The sequence below is a fragment of the Salmo salar genome, chromosome 16 (assembly GCF_965601325.2).
Source record: "Salmo salar chromosome 16, fSalSal1, whole genome shotgun sequence".
Taxonomy (NCBI): Eukaryota; Metazoa; Chordata; class Actinopteri; order Salmoniformes; family Salmonidae; genus Salmo; species Salmo salar.
In genome coordinates, this window is record NC_138306.1 from 80,683,887 (window position 1) to 80,709,650 (window position 25,764).

Below are 25,764 nucleotides of genomic sequence, written 5' to 3' on the forward strand. Positions count from 1 at the left end.
TAATTTCAGTACAACTCTACTTCATACAAATCTAAGTTTCATATGTATTACACAGGAAAGTATGGAATTTACACAATAACTCACAACATCAGGCGTCAAAGTCTAGAGAAGCCTTCTGGATACATGCTCTGGCCCGTGGTTGTGTAGGAGGATGGGGCATGAAGTGTGTGCGTTTGGGACGGAGTGTGTGTTCACTGCATAGACGAGATGACACACTGAGTCCCCCACTTCCTCTGCAGCCTCCAACAACTCCTGTCTGCAGTCTGGAGAAACATACTCATACCTTAATACACACACACACACACAACTACACACCTTCACACAACTACACACACAAGTGTAGTAGTGTGTAGAACTAGAGAGAGTTCATTTGTAAACTCACCTGTATGTGTGTGAGTGTGTAGCGACAGCTCACTTATTAGTCGTTGCACCAGCTCACACAGTCGCTCCTCCTCCACTAAACTACACATCCCAGAATACTCCTCTTCAGAGACACTCTGGTCTTTCATTGGCCCAGTGACCTGCCCATCACAGGGCTGTGGGTTAGAGGTAATTCTCCCGTGCATGGTGGGAGTGTGAGTCTCTGTGACTGAGTCAGTCTCAGTCTGCTCCTCCTCTTCATCATCATCACCTCTCTGATCTTCTGTCTTCATCTCATTCCTCTGCATCTTTGCTGTGTAACATTCTTCCTCCTCTACCCTCGCCTTCTCTTCCCTCTCCTCCTCTTCCCTCTCCTCCTCTTCTCTCTCTCTTTCTCTGGATCCAGAGGAAGATGCAGAGCTCTGAGACTCTACAGGACAGGCTATGTCTCTCTCTGTCCTGTATTTAGCATGTGGGATGACATTAGCATGAGGCATGACGTCAGCATGTGTCCCTGACATGCTAAGAGCCTGTTGAAAGGAAGAGGGACATTTTGAGTCAGGGCTGTAGTCTGAGATATTGTGTGTGTGTGTGCGAACATGCATACGTGTGTGTGTGTGTGTGTGTATGTGTGTGTGTGTGTGTGTCTACCTGTGAGAGTATGTCCTGCAGTCTGAGGTTGTGTGTGTGTGTGTGTGTGTCTACCTGTGAGAGCATGTCCTGCAGTCTGAGGTTGTGTGTGTGTGTGTGTGTGTGTGTGTGTGTGTGTGTGTGTGTGTGTGTGTGTGTGTGTGTGTGTGTGTGTGTGTGTGTACCTGTGAGATCATGTCCTGCAGTCTGAGGTTGTGTCTGTGTGTGTGTGTGTGTGTCTACCTGTGAGATCATGTCCTGCAGTCTGAGGTTGTGTGTGTGTGTGTGTGTGTGTGTGTGTGTGTGTGTGTGTGTGTGTGTGTGTGTGTGTGTGTGTGTGTGTGTGTGTACCTGTGAGATCATGTCCTGCAGTCTGAGGTTGTGTCTGTGTGTGTGTGTGTGTGTCTACCTGTGAGATCATGTCCTGCAGTCTGAGGTTGTGTGGTGTGTGTGTGTGTGTGTGTGTGTGTGTGTGTGTGTGTGTGTGTGTGTGTGTGTGTGTGTGTGTGTGTGTGTGTGTGTGTGTCTACCTGTGAGATCATGTCCTGCAGTCTGAGGTTGTGTTGTCTCAGAGTGTCCATGTTGGCCTCCATCTCAGAGCAGCGGTCCTCCAGCGAGCCCTGCTCCGACTGAACCGTTACCCTCCATACCTGCAGCTCCCTCTCCAGCAGCCTGCACACACACACACACACACACACACACACACACACACACACACACACACACACACACACACACACACACACACACACACACACACACACACACAAACACACACTATGAGCATCACCCAGACTATAGGTTAGGTGCTAGGTTAGAAGGTTAGAGTGCTACAGTGATTGAGGCTCACCGTTTGTCCCTCTGCAGGTCCCTGATGTCCTTAATGAGGACAGAGTCTCTCCTCTGGGGACAGAAACAACAGACATTAATCAATAGAGGATCTAGTGGAGCGCAGCAATAATCTTCTGAAGATTCATTTAGCATAAATATGAACCGAACTAAAAATCCACTGGGCTGAGAGGTGAGGTGTGAAGGGAGAGGGGTAGAGGTGAAAGGTCACCTGTGGCTGTGCTTCCTCCTGCTCGTCCTCAGTTTGCAGGGCTTTAGATGCCTTCCTGGTCCTAACAGCTGGGGGTGTGGCCAGCAGTTGGGGAGGATTAGTGGGAGGGGCTCTGTCGTCAGGGGGTGTGTCCTCAGCGGCAGACTGAGGTGAAGGGTCAGGGGTAGTGAAGCTGTAAACACAGAAAATACAATGGAAACGTATTACTCTTTATTTAAACTAAAACAAACGTTTTTCTTCTCTTTTGGTGTACACACAGGTCCATCTCTGATTGGTCTACCTCGTCTGCGCCTCCCCTCGTGACTCCGCCCTGATTAGGCCCCTTCTCCTCTCTGCCTCCCTGTGTGTGTATCGCCGTGGTAACAAGGCGTGGCGGGCGCTGTATGCTAATGAGGCTAGGGATTCTTTCCAGGATGGCTGGAGACGAAACACAACCGTCAATCACGTGTGTGTGTGTGTGTGTGTGTGTGTGTGTGTGTGTGTGTGTGTGTGTGTGTGTGTGTGTGTGTGTGTGTGTGTGTGTGTGTGTGTGTGTGTGTGTGTGTGTACACCTGAGTGCAGTGCTCCAGCACTGGGTGGGAGCTCTTGTGTTTTCTTGTGTGTCTCTCTGTCAGGAAGCAGGTTTGGCACAGATGAAGGTTCACACACATCATACAGCGATACCTACAACACAGAGAGAGAGTCTGAGACAAACAGACACACACATGACAGGTTCACACACACTTCATACAGCGATACCTACAACACAGAGAGAGAGTCTGAGACAAACAGACACACACATTACAGACACACACACATCATACAGCGATACCTACAACACAGAGAGAGAGTGAGACAAACAGACACACACATTACAGACACACACACTTCATACAGCGATACCTACAACACAGAGAGAGAGTGAGACAAACAGACACACACATTACAGACACACACACATCATACAGCGATACCTACAACACAGAGAGAGAGTCTGAGACAAACAGACACACACATTACAGACACACACACTTCATACAGCGATACCTACAACACAGAGAGAGAGTCTGAGACAAACAGACACACACATTACAGACACACACACTTCATACAGCGATACCTACAACACAGAGAGAGAGTCTGAGACAAACAGACACACACATTACAGACACACACACTTCATACAGCGATACCTACAACACAGAGAGAGAGTGAGACAAACAGACACACACATTACAGACACACACACATCATACAGCGATACCTACAACACAGAGAGAGAGTGAGACAAACAGACACACACATTACAGACACACACACATCATACAGCGATACCTACAACACAGAGAGAGAGTGAGACAAACAGACACACACATTACAGACACACACACATCATACAGCGATACCTACAACACAGAGAGAGAGTGAGACAAACAGACACACACATTACAGACACACACACTTCATACAGCGATACCTACAACACAGAGAGAGAGTGAGACAAACAGACACACACATTACAGACACACACACTTCATACAGCGATACCTACAACACAGAGAGAGAGTGAGACAAACAGACACACACATTACAGACACACACACATCATACAGCGATACCTACAACACAGAGAGAGAGTGAGACAAACAGACACACACATTACAGACACACACACATCATACAGCGATACCTACAACACAGAGAGAGAGTGAGACAAACAGACACACACATTACAGACACACACACATCATACAGCGATACCTACAACACAGAGAGAGAGTCTGAGACAAACAGACACACACATTACAGACACACACACTTCATACAGCGATACCTACAACACAGAGAGAGAGTCTGAGACAAACAGACACACACATTACAGACACACACACATCATGCAGCAAAAAACCTACAAATGGCGCACAGACACACACCTAAGTCCAGTGATGGGGTAGGCCTTGCAGGTGTGGCAGCGTACGGAGTGTGTGACGTTCTCGCTGACTGACAGGCGGTACAGGGTGGGGAGCCACAGCAACAGACAGGGCTCACACTGCAGCCATGAGAGGACATGCTCCTCACAAACACACGCACTCAGAACCTACACACACACACAAACACCTTCAGCATCTATCTAACTGCTGATTATTTACATAAACGCTCATCAGCTACATGTTATTACAGTTGTAAATGAGTACTATCAAAAATAATGGAAAAAGAAAAGAATAATATATTCTCCTAACCCCGTCTTCCTGACCCTAACCCTGTTCTCCTGACCCTAACCCTGTTCTCCTGACCCTAACCCTGTTCTCCTGACCCTAACCCTGTTCTCCTGACCCTAACCCTGTTCTCCTGACCCTAACCCTGTTCTCCTGACCCTAACCCTGTTCTCCTGACCCTAACCCCGTCTTCCTGACCCTAATCCTGTTCTCCTGACCCTAACCCCGTCTTCCTGACCCTAACCCTGTTCTCCTGGCCCTAACTCTGTTCTCCTGGCCCTAACTCTGTTCTCCTGACCCTAACCCTGTTCTCCTGACCCTAACCCTGTTCTCCTGACCTTAACCCTGTTCTCCTGACCTTAACCCTGTTCTCCTGACCCTAACCCTGTTCTCCTGACCCTAACCCTGTTCTCCTGACCTTAACCCTGTTCTCCTGACCCTAACCCTGTTCTCCTGACCCTAACCCTGTTCTCCTAACCCTAACCCTGTCTTCCTGACCCTAACCCTGTTCTCCTGACCCTAACCCTGTTCTCCTGACCCTAACCCTGTTCTCCTGGCCCTAACCCTGTTCTCCTGACCCTAACCCTGTTCTCCTGACCCTAACCCTGTTCTCCTAACCCTAACCCTATTCTCCTGACCCTGTTTTCCTAACCCCGTCTTCCTGACCCTAACCCTGTCTTCCTGACCCTAACCCTGTTCTCCTGACCCTAACCCTGTTCTCCTGACCCTAACCCTGTTCTCCTGACCCTAACCCTGTTCTCCTGACCCTAACCCTGTTCTCCTGACCTTAACCCTGTTCTCCTGACCCTAACCCTGTTCTCCTGACCCTAACCCTGTTCTCCTGACCCTAACCCTGTTCTCCTGACCCTAACCCTGTTCTCCTGACCCTAACCCTGTTCTCCTGACCCTAACCCTATTCTCCTGACCCCAACCCTATTCTCCTGACCCTAACCCTGTTCTCCTGACCCTAACCCTGTTCTCCTAACCCTGTTTTCCTTTTCCTGTTCTCCTAACCCTGTTCTCCTAACCCCAACCCTGTTCTCATAACCCTGTTCTCCTAACCTTAACCCTGTTCTCTTAACCCTATTCTTCTGACCCTGTTCTCCTGACCCTGTTCTCCTAACCCTGTTCTCCTAATCCTAACCCTGTTCTCCTAATCCTAACCCTGTTCTCCTAATCCTAACCCTGTTCTCCTAACCCTAACCCTGTTCTCCTAATCCTAACCCTGTTCTCCTAATCCTAACCCTGTTCTCCTAATCCTAACCCTGTTCTCCTAATCCTAACCCTGTTCTCCTAACCCTAGCCCTGTTCTCCTAATCCTAACCCTGTTCTCCTAATCCCAACCCTGTTCTCCTAACCCTCTTCTCCTGACCCTATTCTCCTAACCCTGTTCTCCTAACCCTGTTCTCCTGACCCTGTTCTCCTAACCCTAATTCTGTTCTCCTAACCCTGTTCTCATAACCCTGTTCTCCTAATCCTAACCCTGTTCTCCTAACCCTGTTCTCCTAACCCTGTTCTCCTAACCCTGTTCTCCTAACCCTGTTCTCCTGACCCTGTTCTCCTGACCCTAATCTCCTGTCCCTGTTCTCCTAAACCCAACCCTATTCTCCTGTCCCTGTTCTCCTAATCCTAACCCTGTTCTCCTGTCCCTGTTCTCCTGACCCTGTTCTCCTAAACCCAACCCTATTCTCCTGTCCCTGTTCTCCTAATCATAACCCTGTTCTCCTGTCCCTGTTCTCCTGACCCTGTTCTCCTAAACCCAACCCTATTCTCCTGTCCCTGTTCTCCTAATCATAACCCTGTTCTCCTAATCCTAACCCTGTTCTCCTAACCCTGTTCTCCTAACCCTGTTCTCCTGTCCCTGTTCTCCTAACCCTGTTCTCCTAATCATAACCCTGTTCTCCTAATCCTAACCCTGTTCTCCTAATCATAACCCTGTTCTCCTAATCATAACCCTGTTCTCCTAATCCTAACCCTGTTCTCCTAATCATAACCCTGTTCTCCTAATCCTAACCCTGTTCTCCTAACCCTGTTCTCCTGTCCCTGTTCTCCTGACCCTGTTCTCCTAAACCCAACCCTATTCTCCTGTCCCTGTTCTCCTAATCATAACCCTGTTCTCCTAATCCTAACCCTGTTCTCCTGACCCTGTTCTCCTAAACCCAACCCTATTCTCCTGTCCCTGTTCTCCTAATCCTGACCCTGTTCTCTTGACCCTGTTCTCTTGACCCTGACCCTGACCCTGTTCTCCTAACCTTATTATCCTGACCCTAACCCTATTCTCCTGACCCTATTCTCCTGTCCCTGTTCTCCTGTCCCTATTCTCCTAACCCTATTCTCCTGTCCCTGTTCTCCTAACCCTGACCCTGTTCTCCTGACCCTGTTCTCTTGACCCTGACCCTGCTCTCCTAACCCTATTCTCCTGAACCTAACCCTGCTCTCCTAACCCTATTCTCCTGAACCTAACCCTATTCTCCTGACCCTATTCTCCTGAACCTAACCCTATTCTCCTGACCCTATTCTCCTGAACCTGAACCTTCTCCTGTAAACCGGATGGATCATTTACTCATAGATGTTGTGATCTAGGGAACGGATCCAAAGATGGGTCAAACTCAAAACATTTAGTCATAGATAAATAAAGCCAAGGAGGGGTGTGAGAGGGGTGTTGTAAACACCTGTAGTGACCTCTAAAGTATGTCTATTGTCATTTATTAAGTCATTTAGTCACAAATCTAGGGATCTTGACGGACTTAAACCCCTGGCCATAACCAACTCCCCCCTAACCGCATGACCAACCCCTCCTAACCCCATAACCACCCCCCCCCAACCCCACCTAACCCCATGACCAACCCCTCCTAACCCCATAACCAACCCCACCTAACCCCATGACCAACCCCCCCTAACTCCTCCTAACCCCATGACCAACCCCCCCTAACTCCTCCTAACCCCATGACCAACCCCACCTAACCCCATGACCAACCCCCCCTAACCCCTCCTAACCCCATGACCAACCCCCCCTAACCCCTCCTAACCCCATGACCAACCCCACCTAACCCCACCTAACCCCATGACCAACCCCCCCTAACCCCTCCTAACCCCATGACCAACCCCTCCTAACTCCTCCTAACCCCATGACCAACCCCCCCAACTCCTCCTAACCCCATGACCAACCCCCCCTAACCCCATGACCAACCCCCCCTAACTCCTCCTAACCCCATGACCAACCCCCCCTAACTCCTCCTAACCCCATGACCAACCCCCCCTAACCCCCTGACCAAACCCCCCAACTTCTCCTAACCCCATGACCAACCCCCCCTAACCCCATGACCACCCCCCCAACTCCTCCTAACCCCATGACCAACCCCCCTAACCCCATGACCACCCCCCCAACTCCTCCTAACCCCATGACCAACCCCCCCAACTCCTCCTAAACGCATGACCAACCCTCCCAACCACCTAACCCCATGACCAACCCCCCCTAACCCCATGACCACCCCCCCAACTCCTTCTAACCCCATGACCAACCCCCCTAACCCCTCCTAACCCCATGACCAACCCCCCCTAACCCCTCCTTACCCCATGACCAACCCCCCCAACACCATGACCACCCCCCCAACTCCTCCTAACCCCATGACCAACCCCCCTAACCCCATGACCACCCCCCCAACTCCTCCTAACCCCATGACCACCCCCCCAACTCCTCCTAACCCCATGACCAACCCCCCCTAACTCCTCCTAACCCCATAACCAATCCCCCCAACTCCCCCTAACCCCATGACCAACCCTCGCTAACTCCTCCTAACCCCATGACCAACCCCCCCTAACTCCTCCTAACCCCATGACCAACCCCCCCTAACTCCTCCTAACCCCATGACCAACCCCCCCTAACTCCTCCTAACCCCATGACCAACCCCCCCTAACTCCTCCTAACCCCATGACCAACCCCCCTAACCCCATGACCACCCCCCCAACTCCTCCTAACCCCATGACCAACCCCCCCTAACTCCTCCTAACCCCATAACCAATCCCCCCAACTCCCCCTAACCCCATGACCAACCCTCGCTAACTCCTCCTAACCCCATGACCAACCCCCCCTAACTCCTCCTAACCCCATGACCAACCCTCCCTAACTCCTCCTAACCCCATGACCAACCCCCCCTAACTCCTCCTAACCCCATGACCAACCCCCCCTAACTCCTCCTAACCCCATGACCAACCCCCCCTAACCCCATGACCAACCCCCCCTAACTCCTCCTAACCCCATGACCAACCCCACCTAACCCCATGACCAACCCCCCCTAACTCCTCCTAACCCCATGACCAACCCCTCCTAACTCCTCCTAACCCATGACCAACCCCCCCTAACTCCTCCTAACCCCATGACCAACCCCCCCCTAACTCCTCCTAACCCCATGACCAACCCTCCCAACCACCTAACCCCATGACCAACCCCCCCTAACCCCTCCTAACCCCATGACCAACCCCCCCTAACCCCTCCTTACCCCATGACCAACCCCCCCAACACCATGAAAACCCCTCCTAACCCCTGACCAAACCCCCCAACTTCTCCTAACCCCATGACCAACCCCCCTAACCCCATGACCACCCCCCCAACCCCTCCTAACCCCTGACCAAACCCCCCAACTTCTCCTAACCCCATGACCAACCCCCCTAACCCCATGACCACCCCCCCAACCCCTCCTAACCCCTGACCAAACCCCCCAACTTCTCCTAACCCCATGACCAACCCCCCTAACCCCATGACCAACCCCCCAACTCCTCCTAACCCCATGACCAACCCCCCCAACCCCATGACCAACCCCCCCAACCCCACCTAACCCCATGACCAACCCGCCCTAACCCCATGACCAACCCCCCTAACTCCTCCTAACCCCATGACCACCCCCCCTAACCCCATGACCAACAACCCTAACCCCATGACCACCCCCCCTAACCCCATGACCACCCCCCCAACCCCCCCTAACCCCATGACCAACCCCCCTAACCCCTCCTAACCCCATGACCAACCCCCCTAACCCCATGACCAACCCCCCCTAACTCCTCCTAACCCCATGACCAACCCTCCCAACCACCCAACCCCTTGACCAACCCCCCCTAACTCCTCCTAACCCCATGACCAACCCCCCCAACTCCTCCTAACCCCATGACCAACCCTCGCTAACTCCTCCAAACCCCATGACCAACCCCCCCTAACTCCTCCTAACCCCATGACCAACCCCTCCTAACTCCTCCTAACCCCATGACCAACCCCCCCTAACCCCATGACCAACCCCCCCTAACTCCTCCTAACCCCATGACCAACCCCCCCAACTCCTCCTAACCCCATGACCAACCCCCCCTAACTCCTCCTAACCCCATGACCAACCCCCCCTAACTCCTCCTAACCCATGACCAACCCCTCCTAACTCCTCCTAACCCCATGACCAACCCCTCCTAACTCCTCCTAACCCCATGACCAACCCCCCTTACCCCCCCTAAGTTTCTTATCAGTACACATTAAGTCATAGGTCATAAATCATTCTTGTTGACAGGGGATTGTACTCATTTGCTACTGACGATCACACACACACTTACCCCACTGAAGCAGGAACGAACGGCTGTCTCAGCTGAGCCAAACACATGGTCCTCCTGCACTACAGCCGGTACCTACAGACACACACACAGAGGCTAGACATCTAGTCAAATGGCTACACAGACTATTTGCAGTCCCCCCCTTCTTTACACCACTGCTACTCTCTGTTGTCATCTATGCAGAGTCACTTTAATGACTCTACCTACATGTGCAGTTTACCTCAACTAACCAACCGGTGCCCCTGCACATTGATTCTGTATCGGTACCCCCCTGTATATAGTCTCCTCACATTGACTCTGTATCGGTACCACCTGTATATAGTCTCCTCACATTGACTCTGTATCGGTACCCCCTGTATATAGTCTCCTCACATTGACTCTGTATCGGTACCACCTGTATATAGTCTCCTCACATTGACTCTGTATCGGTACCACCTGTATATAGTCTCCTCACATTGACTCTGTATCGGTACCCCCCTGTATATAGTCTCCTCACATTGACTCTGTATCGGTACCACCTGTATATAGTCTCCTCACATTGACTCTGTACCGGTACCCCCTGTATATAGTCTCCGCACATTGACTCTGTACCGGTACCACCTGTATATAGTCTCCGCACATTGACTCTGTACCGGTACCACCTGTATATAGTCTCCTCACATTGACTCTGTATCGGTACCACCTGTATATAGTCTCCTCACATTGACTCTGTATCGGTACCCCCTGTATATAGTCTCCTCTCATTGACTCTGTGTCGGTACCACCTGTATATAGTCTCCTCACATTGACTCTGTACCGGTACCCCTTGTATATAGTCTCCGCACATTGACTCTGTACCGGTACCACCTGTATATAGTCTCCTCACATTGACTCTGTATCGGTACCACCTGTATATAGTCTCCTCACATTGACTCTGTATCGGTACCCCCTGTATATAGTCTCCTCACATTGACTCTGTATCGGTACCACCTGTATATAGTCTCCTCACATTGACTCTGTATCGGTACCACCTGTATATAGTCTCCTCACATTGACTCTGTATCGGTACCACATGTATATAGTCTCTTCACATTGACTCTGTATCGGTACCACCTTTATATAGTCTCCTCACATTGACTCTGTATCGGTACCACCTGTATATAGTCTCTTCACATTGACTCTGTATCGGTACCACCTGTATATAGTCTCCTCACATTGACTCTGTATCGGTACCACCTGTATATAGTCTCCTCACATTGACTCTGTATCGGTACCACCTGTATATAGTCTCCTCACATTGACTCTGTATCGGTACCACCTGTATATAGTCTCCGCACATTGACTCTGTATCGGTACCCCCTGTATATAGTCTCCTCACATTGACTCTGTACCGGTACCACCTGTATATAGTCTCCTCACATTGACTCTGTACCGGTACCACCTGTATATAGTCTCCTCACATTGACTCTGTATCGGTACCACCTGTATATAGTCTCCTCACATTGACTCTGTATCGGTACCACCTGTATATAGTCTCCTCACATTGACTCTGTATCGGTACCCCCTGTATATAGTCTCCTCACATTGACTCTGTACCAGTACCCCCTGTATATAGTCTCCTCACATTGACTCTGTACCGGTACCACCTGTATATAGTCTCCTCACATTGACTCTGTATCGGTACCACCTGTATATAGTCTCCTCACATTGACTCTGTATCGGTACCACCTGTATATAGTCTCCTCACATTGACTCTGTATCGGTACCCCCTGTATATAGTCTCCTCACATTGACTCTGTATCGGTACCCCCTGTATATAGTCTCCTCACATTGACTCTGTACCGGTACCCCCTGTATATAGTCTCCTCACATTGACTCTGTATCGGTACCACCTGTATATAGTCTCCTCACATTGACTCTGTATCGGTACCACCTGTATATAGTCTCCTCACATTGACTCTGTATCGGTACCACCTGTATATAGTCTCCTCACATTGACTCTGTATCGGTACCCCCTGTATATAGTCTCCTCACATTGACTCTGTATCGGTACCACCTGTATATAGTCTCCTCACATTGACTCTGTATCGGTACCCCTGTATATAGTCTCCTCACATTGACTCTGTATCGGTACCACCTGTATATAGTCTCCTCACATTGACTCTGTATCGGTACCACCTGTATATAGTCTCCTCACATTGACTCTGTATCGGTACCCCCTGTATATAGTCTCCTCACATTGACTCTGTACCGTACCCCCGTATATAGTCTCCTCACATTGTCTCGGTACCGGTACCACCTGTATATAGTCTCCTCACATTGACTCTGTATCGGTACCACCTGTATATAGTCTCCTCACATTGACTCTGTATCGGTACCACCTGTATATAGTCTCCTCACAATGACTCTGTATCGGTACCCCCTGTATATAGTCTCCTCACATTGATTCTGTATCGGTACCCCCTGTATATAGTCTCCTCACATTGACTCTGTACCGGTACCCCCTGTATATAGTCTCCTCACATTGACTCTGTATCGGTACCACCTGTATATAGTCTCCTCACATTGACTCTGTATCGGTACCCCCTGTATATAGTCTCCTCACATTGACTCTGTATCGGTACCACCTGTATATAGTCTCCTCACATTGACTCTGTATCGGTACCACCTGTATATAGTCTCCTCACATTGACTCTGTATCGGTACCACCTGTATATAGTCTCCTCACATTGACTCTGTATCGGTACCACCTGTATATAGTCTCCTCACATTGACTCTGTATCGGTACCACCTGTATATAGTCTCCTCACAATGACTCTGTATCGGTACCACCTGTATATAGTCTCCTCACATTGACTCTGTATCGGTACCCCCTGTATATAGTCTCCTCACATTGACTCTGTATCGGTACCACCTGTATATAGTCTCCTCACATTGACTCTGTATCGGTACCCCATGTATATAGTCTCCTCACATTGACTCTGTATCGGTACCACCTGTATATAGTCTCCTCACATTGACTCTGTATCGGTACCACCTGTATATAGTCTCCTCACATTGACTCTGTATCGGTACCACCTGTATATAGTCTCCTCACATTGACTCTGTATCGGTACCCCCTGTATATAGTCTCCTCACATTGACTCTGTACCAGTACCCCCTGTATATAGTCTCCTCACATTGTCTCGGTACCGGTACCACCTGTATATAGTCTCCTCACATTGACTCTGTATCGGTACCACCTGTATATAGTCTCCTCACATTGACTCTGTATCGGTACCACCTGTATATAGTCTCCTCACAATGACTCTGTATCGGTACCCCCTGTATATAGTCTCCTCACATTGATTCTGTATCGGTACCCCCTGTATATAGTCTCCTCACATTGACTCTGTACCGGTACCCCCTGTATATAGTCTCCTCACATTGACTCTGTATCGGTACCACCTGTATATAGTCTCCTCACAATGACTCTGTATCGGTACCCCCTGTATATAGTCTCCTCACATTGACTCTGTATCGGTACCACCTGTATATAGTCTCTTCACATTGACTCTGTATCGGTACCACCTGTATATAGTCTCCTCACATTGACTCTGTATCGGTACCACCTGTATATAGTCTCCTCACATTGACTCTGTATCGGTACCACCTGTATATAGTCTCCTCACATTGACTCTGTATCGGTACCACCTGTATATAGTCTCCTCACAATGACTCTGTATCGGTACCACCTGTATATAGTCTCCTCACATTGACTCTGTATCGGTACCCCCTGTATATAGTCTCCTCACATTGACTCTGTATCGGTACCACCTGTATATAGTCTCCTCACATTGACTCTGTATCGGTACCCCATGTATATAGTCTCCTCACATTGACTCTGTATCGGTACCACCTGTATATAGTCTCCTCACATTGACTCTGTATCGGTACCACCTGTATATAGTCTCCTCACATTGACTCTGTATCGGTACCACCTGTATATAGTCTCCTCACATTGACTCTGTATCGGTACCACCTGTATATAGTCTCCTCACATTGACTCTGTATCGGTACCACCTGTATATAGTCTCCTCACATTGACTCTGTATCGGTACCACCTGTATATAGTCTCCTCACATTGACTCTGTATCGGTACCCCCTGTATATAGTCTCCTCACATTGACTCTGTATCGGTACCACCTGTATATAGTCTCCTCACATTGACTCTGTATCGGTACCCCCTGTATATAGTCTCCTCACATTGACTCTGTATCGGTACCACCTGTATATAGTCTCCTCACATTGACTCTGTACCGGTACCCCCCTGTATATAGTCTCCTCACATTGACTCTGTACCGGTACCACCTGTATATAGTCTCCTCACATTGACTCTGTATCGGTACCCCCTGTATATAGTCTCCTCACATTGACTCTGTACCGGTACCACCTGTATATAGTCTCCTCACATTGACTCTGTACCGGTACCACCTGTATATAGTCTCCTCACATTGACTCTGTATCGGTACCACCTGTATATAGTCTCCTCACATTGACTCTGTATCGGTACCACCTGTATATAGTCTCCTCACATTGACTCTGTATCGGTACCCCCTGTATATAGTCTCCTCACATTGACTCTGTATCGGTACCCCCTGTATATAGTCTCCTCACATTGACTCTGTATCGGTACCCCCTGTATATAGTCTCCTCACATTGACTCTGTATCGGTACCACCTGTATATAGTCTCCTCACATTGACTCTGTATCGGTACCCCCTGTATATAGTCTCCTCACATTGACTCTGTATCGGTACCCCCTGTATATAGTCTCCTCACATTGACTCTGTATCGGTACCACCTGTATATAGTCTCCTCACATTGACTCTGTATCGGTACCCCCTGTATATAGTCTCCTCACATTGACTCTGTATCGGTACCACCTGTATATAGTCTCCTCACATTGACTCTGTATCGGTACCACCTGTATATAGTCTCCTCACATTGACTCTGTATCGGTACCACCTGTATATAGTCTCCTCACATTGACTCTGTATCGGTACCACCTGTATATAGTCTCCTCACATTGACTCTGTATCGGTACCCCCTGTATATAGTCTCCTCACATTGACTCTGTACCGGTACCCCCTGTATATAGTCTCCTCACATTGACTCTGTACCGGTACCACCTGTATATAGTCTCCTCACATTGACTCTGTATCGGTACCACCTGTATATAGTCTCCTCACATTGACTCTGTATCGGTACCACCTGTATATAGTCTCCTCACAATGACTCTGTATCGGTACCCCCTGTATATAGCTCCTCCGACGTCGGTACCCCTGTATATAGTCTCCTCACATTGACTCTGTATCGGTACCCCCTGTATATAGTCTCCTCACATTGACTCTGTATCGGTACCACCTGTATATAGTCTCCTCACATTGACTCTGTATCGGTACCCCTGTATATAGTCTCCTCACATTGACTCTGTATCGGTACCACCTGTATATAGTCTCCTCACAATGACTCTGTATCGGTACCCCCTGTATATAGTCTCCTCACATTGACTCTGTATCGGTACCACCTGTATATAGTCTCCTCACATTGACTCTGTATCGGTACCACCTGTATATAGTCTCCTCACATTGACTCTGTATCGGTACCACCTGTATATAGTCTCCTCACATTGACTCTGTATCGGTACCACCTGTATATAGTCTCCTCACATTGACTCTGTATCGGTACCACCTGTATATAGTCTCCTCACATTGACTCTGTATCGGTACCACCTGTATATAGTCTCCTCACATTGACTCTGTATCGGTACCACCTGTATATAGTCTCCTCACATTGACTCTGTATCGGTACCACCTGTATATAGTCTCCTCACATTGACTCTGTATCGGTACCCCCTGTATATAGTCTCCTCACATTGACTCTGTATCGGTACCACCTGTATATAGTCTCCTCACATTGACTCTGTATCGGTACCACCTGTATATAGTCTCCTCACATTGACTCTGTATCGGTACCACCTGTATATAGTCTCCTCACATTGACTCTGTATCGGTACCACCTGTATATAGTCTCCTCACATTGACTCTGTATCGGTACCCCCTGTATATAGTCTCCTCACATTGACTCTGTATCGGTACCACCTGTATATAGTCTCCTCACATTGACTCTGTATCGGTACCACCTGTATATAGTCTCCTCACATTGACTCTGTATCGGTACCACCTGTATATAGTCTCCTCACATTGACTCTGTATCGGTACCACCTGTATATAGTCTCCTCACATTGACTCTGTATCGGTACCACCTGTATATAGTCTCCTCACATTGACTCTGTACCGGTACCCCCTGTATATAGTCTCCTCACATTGACTCTGTATCGGTACCACCTGTATATAGTCTCCTCACATTGACTCTGTATCGGTACCACCTGTATATAGTCTCCTCACATTGACTCTGTATCGGTACCACCTGTATATAGTCTCCTCACATTGACTCTGTATCGGTACCCCCTGTATATAGTCTCCTCACATTGACTCTGTACCAGTACCCCCTGTATATAGTCTCCTCACATTGTCTCGGTACCGGTACCACCTGTATATAGTCTCCTCACATTGACTCTGTATCGGTACCACCTGTATATAGTCTCCTCACATTGACTCTGTATCGGTACCACCTGTATATAGTCTCCTCACAATGACTCTGTATCGGTACCCCCTGTATATAGTCTCCTCACATTGATTCTGTATCGGTACCCCCTGTATATAGTCTCCTCACATTGACTCTGTACCGGTACCCCCTGTATATAGTCTCCTCACATTGACTCTGTATCGGTACCACCTGTATATAGTCTCCTCACATTGACTCTGTATCGGTACCCCCTGTATATAGTCTCCTCACATTGACTCTGTATCGGTACCACCTGTATATAGTCTCCTCACATTGACTCTGTATCGGTACCACCTGTATATAGTCTCCTCACATTGACTCTGTATCGGTACCACCTGTATATAGTCTCCTCACATTGACTCTGTATCGGTACCACCTGTATATAGTCTCCTCACATTGACTCTGTATCGGTACCACCTGTATATAGTCTCCTCACATTGACTCTGTATCGGTACCACCTGTATATAGTCTCCTCACATTGACTCTGTACCGGTACCCCCTGTATATAGTCTCCTCACATTGACTCTGTATCGGTACCACCTGTATATAGTCTCCTCACATTGACTCTGTACCGGTACCCCCTGTATATAGTCTCCTCACATTGACTCTGTATCGGTACCACCTGTATATAGTCTCCTCACATTGACTCTGTATCGGTACCACCTGTATATAGTCTCCTCACATTGACTCTGTATCGGTACCCCCTGTATATAGTCTCCTCACATTGACTCTGTATCGGTACCACCTGTATATAGTCTCCTCACATTGACTCTGTATCGGTACCACCTGTATATAGTCTCCTCACATTGACTCTGTATCGGTACCACCTGTATATAGTCTCCTCACATTGACTCTGTATCGGTACCACCTGTATATAGTCTCCTCACATTGACTCTGTATCGGTACCCCCTGTATATAGTCTCCTCACATTGACTCTGTATCGGTACCACCTGTATATAGTCTCCTCACATTGACTCTGTACCGGTACCCCCTGTATATAGTCTCCTCACATTGACTCTGTATCGGTACCACCTGTATATAGTCTCCTCACATTGACTCTGTATCGGTACCACCTGTATATAGTCTCCTCACATTGACTCTGTATCGGTACCACCTGTATATAGTCTCCTCACATTGACTCTGTATCGGTACCACCTGTATATAGTCTCCTCACATTGACTCTGTATCGGTACCACCTGTATATAGTCTCCTCACATTGACTCTGTATCGGTACCACCTGTATATAGTCTCCTCACATTGACTCTGTATCGGTACCACCTGTATATAGTCTCCTCACATTGACTCTGTATCGGTACCACCTGTATATAGTCTCCTCACATTGACTCTGTATCGGTACCACCTGTATATAGTCTCCTCACATTGACTCTGTATCGGTACCCCCTGTATATAGTCTCCTCACATTGACTCTGTACCGGTACCCCCTGTATATAGTCTCCTCACATTGACTCTGTATCGGTACCACCTGTATATAGTCTCCTCACATTGACTCTGTATCGGTACCACCTGTATATAGTCTCCTCACATTGACTCTGTATCGGTACCACCTGTATATAGTCTCCTCACATTGACTCTGTACCGGTACCCCCTGTATATAGTCTCCTCACATTGACTCTGTATCGGTACCACCTGTATATAGTCTCCTCACATTGACTCTGTATCGGTACCACCTGTATATAGTCTCCTCACATTGACTCTGTATCGGTACCACCTGTATATAGTCTCCTCACATTGACTCTGTATCGGTACCACCTGTATATAGTCTCCTCACATTGACTCTGTATCGGTACCACCTGTATATAGTCTCCTCACATTGACTCTGTACCGGTACCACCTGTATATAGTCTCCTCACATTGACTCTGTATCGGTACCCCCTGTATATAGTCTCCTCACATTGACTCTGTACCGGTACCCCCTGTATATAGTCTCCTCACATTGACTCTGTATCGGTACCACCTGTATATAGTCTCCTCACATTGACTCTGTATCGGTACCACCTGTATATAGTCTCCTCACATTGACTCTGTATCGGTACCACCTGTATATAGTCTCCTCACATTGACTCTGTATCGGTACCACCTGTATATAGTCTCCTCACATTGACTCTGTATCGGTACCACCTGTATATAGTCTCCTCACATTGACTCTGTATCGGTACCACCTGTATATAGTCTCCTCACATTGACTCTGTATCGGTACCACCTGTATATAGTCTCCTCACAATGACTCTGTATCGGTACCACCTGTATATAGTCTCCTCACATTGATTCTGTATCGGTACCCCCTGTATATAGTCTCCTCACATTGACTCTGTACCGGTACCCCCTGTATATAGTCTCCTCACATTGACTCTGTATCGGTACCACCTGTATATAGTCTCCTCACAATGACTCTGTATCGGTACCCCCTGTATATAGTCTCCTCACATTGACTCTGTATCGGTACCACCTGTATATAGTCTCTTCACATTGACTCTGTATCGGTACCACCTGTATATAGTCTCCTCACATTGACTCTGTATCGGTACCACCTGTATATAGTCTCCTCACATTGACTCTGTATCGGTACCACCTGTATATAGTCTCCTCACATTGACTCTGTATCGGTACCACCTGTATATAGTCTCCTCACATTGACTCTGTATCGGTACCACCTGTATATAGTCTCCTCACATTGACTCTGTATCGGTACCACCTGTATATAGTCTCCTCACATTGACTCTGTATCGGTACCACCTGTATATAGTCTCCTCACATTGACTCTGTATCGGTACCCCATGTATATAGTCTCCTCACATTGACTCTGTATCGGTACCACCTGTATATAGTCTCCTCACATTGACTCTGTATCGGTACCACCTGTATATAGTCTCCTCACATTGACTCTGTATCGGTACCACCTGTATATAGTCTCCTCACATTGACTCTGTATCGGTACCACCTGTATATAGTCTCCTCACATTGACTCTGTATCGGTACCACCTGTATATAGTCTCCTCACATTGACTCTGTATCGGTACCACCTGTATATAGTCTCCTCACATTGACTCTGTATCGGTACCCCCTGTATATAGTCTCCTCACATTGACTCTGTACCGGTACCACCTGTATATAGTCTCCTCACATTGACTCTGTATCGGTACCCCCTGTATATAGTCTCCTCACATTGACTCTGTACCGGTACCCCCTGTATATAGTCTCCTCACATTGTCTCGGTACCGGTACCACCTGTATATAGTCTCCTCACATTGACTCTGTATCGGTACCACCTGTATATAGTCTCCTCACATTGACTCTGTATCGGTACCACCTGTATATAGTCTCCTCACATTGACTCTGTATCGGTACCACCTGTATATAGTCTCCTCACATTGACTCTGTACCGGTACCCCCTGTATATAGTCTCCTCACATTGACTCTGTATCGGTACCACCTGTATATAGTCTCCTCACATTGACTCTGTATCGGTACCACCTGTATATAGTCTCCTCACATTGACTCTGTATCGGTACCCCCTGTATATAGTCTCCTCACATTGACTCTGTACCGGTACCACCTGTATATAGTCTCCTCACATTGACTCTGTATCGGTACCCCATGTATATAGTCTCCTCACATTGACTCTGTACCGGTACCCCCATGTATATAGTCTCCTCACATTGACTCTGTATCGGTACCACCTGTATATAGTCTCCTCACATTGATTCTGTATCGGTACCCCCTGTATATAGTCTCCTCACAATGACTCTGTACCGGTACCACCTGTATATAGTCTCCTCACATTGACTCTGTATCGGTACCACCTGTATATAGTCTCCTCACATTGACTCTGTATCGGTACCCCCTGTATATAGTCTCCTCACATTGACTCTGTATCGGTACCACCTGTATATAGTCTCCTCACATTGACTCTGTATCGGTACCACCTGTATATAGTCTCCTCACATTGACTCTGTACCGGTACCCCCTGTATATAGTCTCCTCACATTGTCTCGGTACCGGTACCACCTGTATATAGTCTCCTCACATTGACTCTGTATCGGTACCACCTGTATATAGTCTCCTCACATTGACTCTGTATCGGTACCACCTGTATATAGTCTCCTCACATTGACTCTGTATCGGTACCCCCTGTATATAGTCTCCTCACATTGACTCTGTACCAGTACCCCCTGTATATAGTCTCCTCACATTGTCTCGGTACCGGTACCACCTGTATATAGTCTCCTCACATTGACTCTGTATCGGTACCACCTGTATTTAGTCTCCTCACATTGACTCTGTATCGGTACCACCTGTATATAGTCTCCTCACAATGACTCTGTATCGGTACCCCCTGTATATAGTCTCCTCACATTGATTCTGTATCGGTACCCCCTGTATATAGTCTCCTCACATTGACTCTGTACCGGTACCCCCTGTATATAGTCTCCTCACATTGACTCTGTATCGGTACCACCTGTATATAGTCTCCTCACATTGACTCTGTATCGGTACCACCTGTATATAGTCTCCTCACAATGACTCTGTATCGGTACCCCCTGTATATAGTCTCCTCACATTGACTCTGTATCGGTACCCCCTGTATATAGTCTCCTCACATTGACTCTGTACCGGTACCCCCTGTATATAGTCTCCTCACATTGACTCTGTATCGGTACCACCTGTATATAGTCTCCTCACATTGACTCTGTATCGGTACCACCTGTATATAGTCTCCTCACATTGACTCTGTATCGGTACCACCTGTATATAGTCTCCTCACATTGACTCTGTACCGGTACCCCCTGTATATAGTCTCCTCACATTGACTCTGTATCGGTACCACCTGTATATAGTCTCCTCACATTGACTCTGTACCGGTACCCCCTGTATATAGTCTCCTCACATTGACTCTGTATCGGTACCACCTGTATATAGTCTCCTCACATTGACTCTGTATCGGTACCACCTGTATATAGTCTCCTCACATTGACTCTGTATCGGTACCCCCTGTATATAGTCTCCTCACATTGACTCTGTACCGGTACCACCTGTATATAGTCTCCTCACATTGACTCTGTATCGGTACCCCATGTATATAGTCTCCTCACATTGACTCTGTACCGGTACCCCCATGTATATAGTCTCCTCACATTGACTCTGTATCGGTACCACCTGTATATAGTCTCCTCACAATGACTCTGTACCGGTACCACCTGTATATAGTCTCCTCACATTGACTCTGTATCGGTACCACCTGTATATAGTCTCCTCACATTGACTCTGTACCAGTACCCCCTGTATATAGTCTCCTCACATTGTCTCGGTACCGGTACCACCTGTATATAGTCTCCTCACATTGACTCTGTATCGGTACCACCTGTATATAGTCTCCTCACATTGACTCTGTATCGGTACCACCTGTATATAGTCTCCTCACATTGACTCTGTATCGGTACCACCTGTATATAGTCTCCTCACAATGACTCTGTATCGGTACCACCTGTATATAGTCTCCTCACAATGACTCTGTATCGGTACCACCTGTATTTAGTCTCCTCACATTGACTCTGTATCGGTACCACCTGTATATAGTCTCCTCACAATGACTCTGTATCGGTACCACCTGTATATAGTCTCCTCACATTGACTCTGTATCGGTACCACCTGTATATAGTCTCCTCACATTGATTCTGTATCGGTACCCCCTGTATATAGTCTCCTCACATTGACTCTGTACCGGTACCCCCTGTATATAGTCTCCTCACATTGACTCTGTATCGGTACCACCTGTATATAGTCTCCTCACATTGACTCTGTATCGGTACCACCTGTATATAGTCTCCTCACATTGACTCTGTATCGGTACCACCTGTATATAGTCTCCTCACATTGACTCTGTACCGGTACCCCCTGTATATAGTCTCCTCACATTGACTCTGTATCGGTACCACCTGTATATAGTCTCCTCACATTGACTCTGTATCGGTACCCCCTGTATATAGTCTCCTCACAATGACTCTGTATCGGTACCACCTGTATATAGTCTCCTCACATTGACTCTGTATCGGTACCACCTGTATATAGTCTCCTCACATTGACTCTGTATCGGTACCACCTGTATATAGTCTCCTCACATTGACTCTGTACCGGTACCACCTGTATATAGTCTCCTCACATTGACTCTGTATCGGTACCCCCTGTATATAGTCTCCTCACATTGACTCTGTACCAGTACCCCCTGTATATAGTCTCCTCACATTGTCTCGGTACCGGTACCACCTGTATATAGTCTCCTCACATTGACTCTGTATCGGTACCACCTGTATTTAGTCTCCTCACATTGACTCTGTATCGGTACCACCTGTATTTAGTCTCCTCACATTGACTCTGTATCGGTACCACCTGTATATAGTCTCCTCACAATGACTCTGTATCGGTACCACCTGTATATAGTCTCCTCACAATGACTCTGTATCGGTACCACCTGTATTTAGTCTCCTCACATTGACTCTGTATCGGTACCACCTGTATATAGTCTCCTCACAATGACTCTGTATCGGTACCACCTGTATATAGTCTCCTCACATTGATTCTGTATCGGTACCCCCTGTATATAGTCTCCTCACATTGACTCTGTACCGGTACCCCCTGTATATAGTCTCCTCACATTGACTCTGTATCGGTACCACCTGTATATAGTCTCCTCACATTGACTCTGTATCGGTACCACCTGTATATAGTCTCCTCACATTGACTCTGTATCGGTACCACCTGTATATAGTCTCCTCACATTGACTCGGTACCGGTACCCCCTGTTTATAGTCTCCTCACATTGACTCTGTATCGGTACCACCTGTATATAGTCTCCTCACATTGACTCTGTATCGGTACCCCCTGTATATAGTCTCCTCACATTGACTCTGTATCGGTACCACCTGTATATAGTCTCCTCACATTGACTCTGTACCGGTACCCCCCTGTATATAGTCTCCTCACATTGACTCTGTATCGGTACCACCTGTATATAGTCTCCTCACATTGACTCTGTATCGGTACCACCTGTATATAGTCTCCTCACATTGACTCTGTATCGGTACCACCTGTATATAGTCTCCTCACATTGACTCTGTATCGGTACCCCCTGTATATAGTCTCCTCACATTGACTCTGTATCGGTACCCCCTGTATATAGTCTCCTCACATTGACTCTGTATCGGTACCCCCTGTATATAGTCTCCTCACATTGACTCTGTATCGGTACCACCTGTATATAGTCTCCTCACATTGACTCTGTATCGGTACCCCCTGTATATAGTCTCCTCACATTGACTCTGTATCGGTACCACCTGTATATAGTCTCGCTGTTGTTATTTTACTGCTGCTCTTTAATTACTTAATTCATTACTTACTCTTAAGTAAGCATTTCACCTGTAAGGTCTACTACACCTGTTGTATTCGACGCATGTGACTAATAAAATTTGATTTGATAATCATGTGAGGTAGTACTCAGGTGTGTGTGTGTGTGTGTGTGTGTGTGTGTGTGTCTAACCTGGCTGAGTTCTTGCAGTACGACTCTGAGACCACTCCTGCTCACCGTGCCGCTCTCTCTCCCACTGCACCTCTCTGCCAGACGAACCAGAGCTGCAACACACACAGGGAATGAACACAGAGTGTATATCATGTGTGTCTGTGTGTGTGTGTGTGTGTTACTTACCCTTGTGTTTGGCTGAGAGTGTGTCTGCTGAGAGAGAGATGAGAGCGGCTTCAACTGACCTGCGACAGACAGCGCCAGTCTGTCCCCTAGGGAAGACATACACCCTTTAGTTTACAGACGTAGTGTGTGTTTGAACAGCAGTGTGTGTTTGAACAGCAGTGTGTGTTTGAACAGTTGTGTGTGTTTGAACAGTTGTGTGTGTTTGAACAGCAGTGTGTGTTTGAACAGTTGTGTGTGTTTGAACAGTTGTGTGTGTTTGAACAGTTGTGTGTCCTCACCGGTCAAACAGTCTGTACAGCAGTCTGCAAGTCTGTTCTGGCGCCTCTGCCGACACCTGCCCAGGTACTTCCTGTGACACGCTTTGGAACATCCTGTTTATGCACTGTCTGACTTTCTGTTCACTAAGCCCCGCCCCAGTGTCCCGGGCTCCGCCCAGAGAGCACAGGGCTGGGATGAGCTCCCGCAGTGTCACAACATGCACTGTAACACACATTCAGAGCATTGCAAACATACACTGTAACAGATTACACACACATAAAAAGCATTTCATTTAAACACACACACTCACTATGGCAGAGTTTCTGTAAGGAGCGGAGCTTCATTGCAGTGCGGTACACAGCAGGACGCACTTCATTCAACCCCTCTGAAAAGAAGAACACAAATGAGGTTTGGAACACAGGTAACACACAGAATACTGAGTTAGAACACATAATATAGAAATAGAACACTAGAACATAGAGCATGGACCACAGAACTAGAACATATATGTTGATATCGTAATACATGGCTAGGGCTAGGGCACACAATGCACAAGAGACATAACAGAATTGAATAGAGCCCTTTACTGGACGTGACCCTCTGAGCTCTAACATAGAATTTACTCACCAATGCTGTCCATATCCATGAGGGTATCACGCTTGTACCTGAGTAAAGAGTGATGAAGGTCATTTACACACATAACATTACAAGGTCTAAGCCTTATCTCTACAAATTTTCTAAAATGCAGACTGACACATGATTGGACAAATAAGGTGTCAGATTGTAATATCTGGGACAAGATTTGTTGTTAGCCAACCGAATGAATTGATCGGAGAGGAAAGAAGGCGCGAGAGACATGTATGCAGGAGGTTGTAGGAGGAACCATGGAACAAGAACAGGAATATTAGATGTTGAAGAGAATGAGGAAAGCAGAGGTTGGATTTGAATGAGTTCTGGAGGGGAAATGGAAGTGAATGAGGGCGAGTTAAGTGAGATGGAAGGTGTGGTGAAGAGCTTGGAACCAGAGCTTGGCATCATTGGTCATGGTAAAGAATAATCTGGTTAAGTAGGAGTGATATTTTTGGAGAAAGTGGACCTTTGTCTTTTGGCGGATCCATTTGTGGTTTCAGGGTGAGTGAGAAAGGAGTTGGGTGCAGTTGAATCAGTGAAGGTAACCTTGCAGGTCACACAATTTGGGCCAAGGCCTGTTTCTTACTTTGCTCTTAGGAACAGGGCACCATTGAAAGGAGGGATTTCTGGGTTTGCGTTAAGTGTGGAGGTGGAGCAGTTGAAGATTCCTGGTGTTTG

The 25,764-nt window shown here is 47.7% G+C and overlaps 1 protein-coding gene across 1 annotated transcript; it reads right to left on the minus strand.

The window, feature by feature from the left end:
• Nucleotides 1-20: 20 nt before the first annotated feature.
• dytn (dystrotelin) lies at nt 21-25,102 on the minus strand. Its single transcript, XM_082962422.1, has 14 exons — nt 25,084-25,102; nt 24,767-24,841; nt 24,477-24,678; nt 24,199-24,284; nt 24,034-24,125; nt 9,838-9,909; nt 3,964-4,127; nt 2,602-2,713; nt 2,331-2,467; nt 2,051-2,222; nt 1,841-1,893; nt 1,461-1,662; nt 383-890; nt 21-263 (listed from the first exon to the last, which is right to left on the minus strand). The coding sequence occupies exons 1-14, from the start codon at nt 25,100-25,102 to the stop codon at nt 103-105; spliced, it is 2,055 nt and encodes a 684-aa protein (XP_082818548.1). The 3' UTR covers nt 21-102.
• Between the last annotated feature and the right edge of the window lie 662 nt (nt 25,103-25,764).

Bases quoted from the DNA above. Each gene is read 5' to 3' on its own strand.
- dytn (XM_082962422.1), bottom strand. The intron at 1,894-2,050 runs GTGACCTTTCAC...TTCTGTCCCCAG, and splicing joins AGGAGGAAGCACAGCCACAG to AGGAGAGACTCTGTCCTCAT. The intron at 264-382 runs GTGAGTTTACAA...ATGTTTCTCCAG, and splicing joins ACACACTCACACACATACAG to ACTGCAGACAGGAGTTGTTG.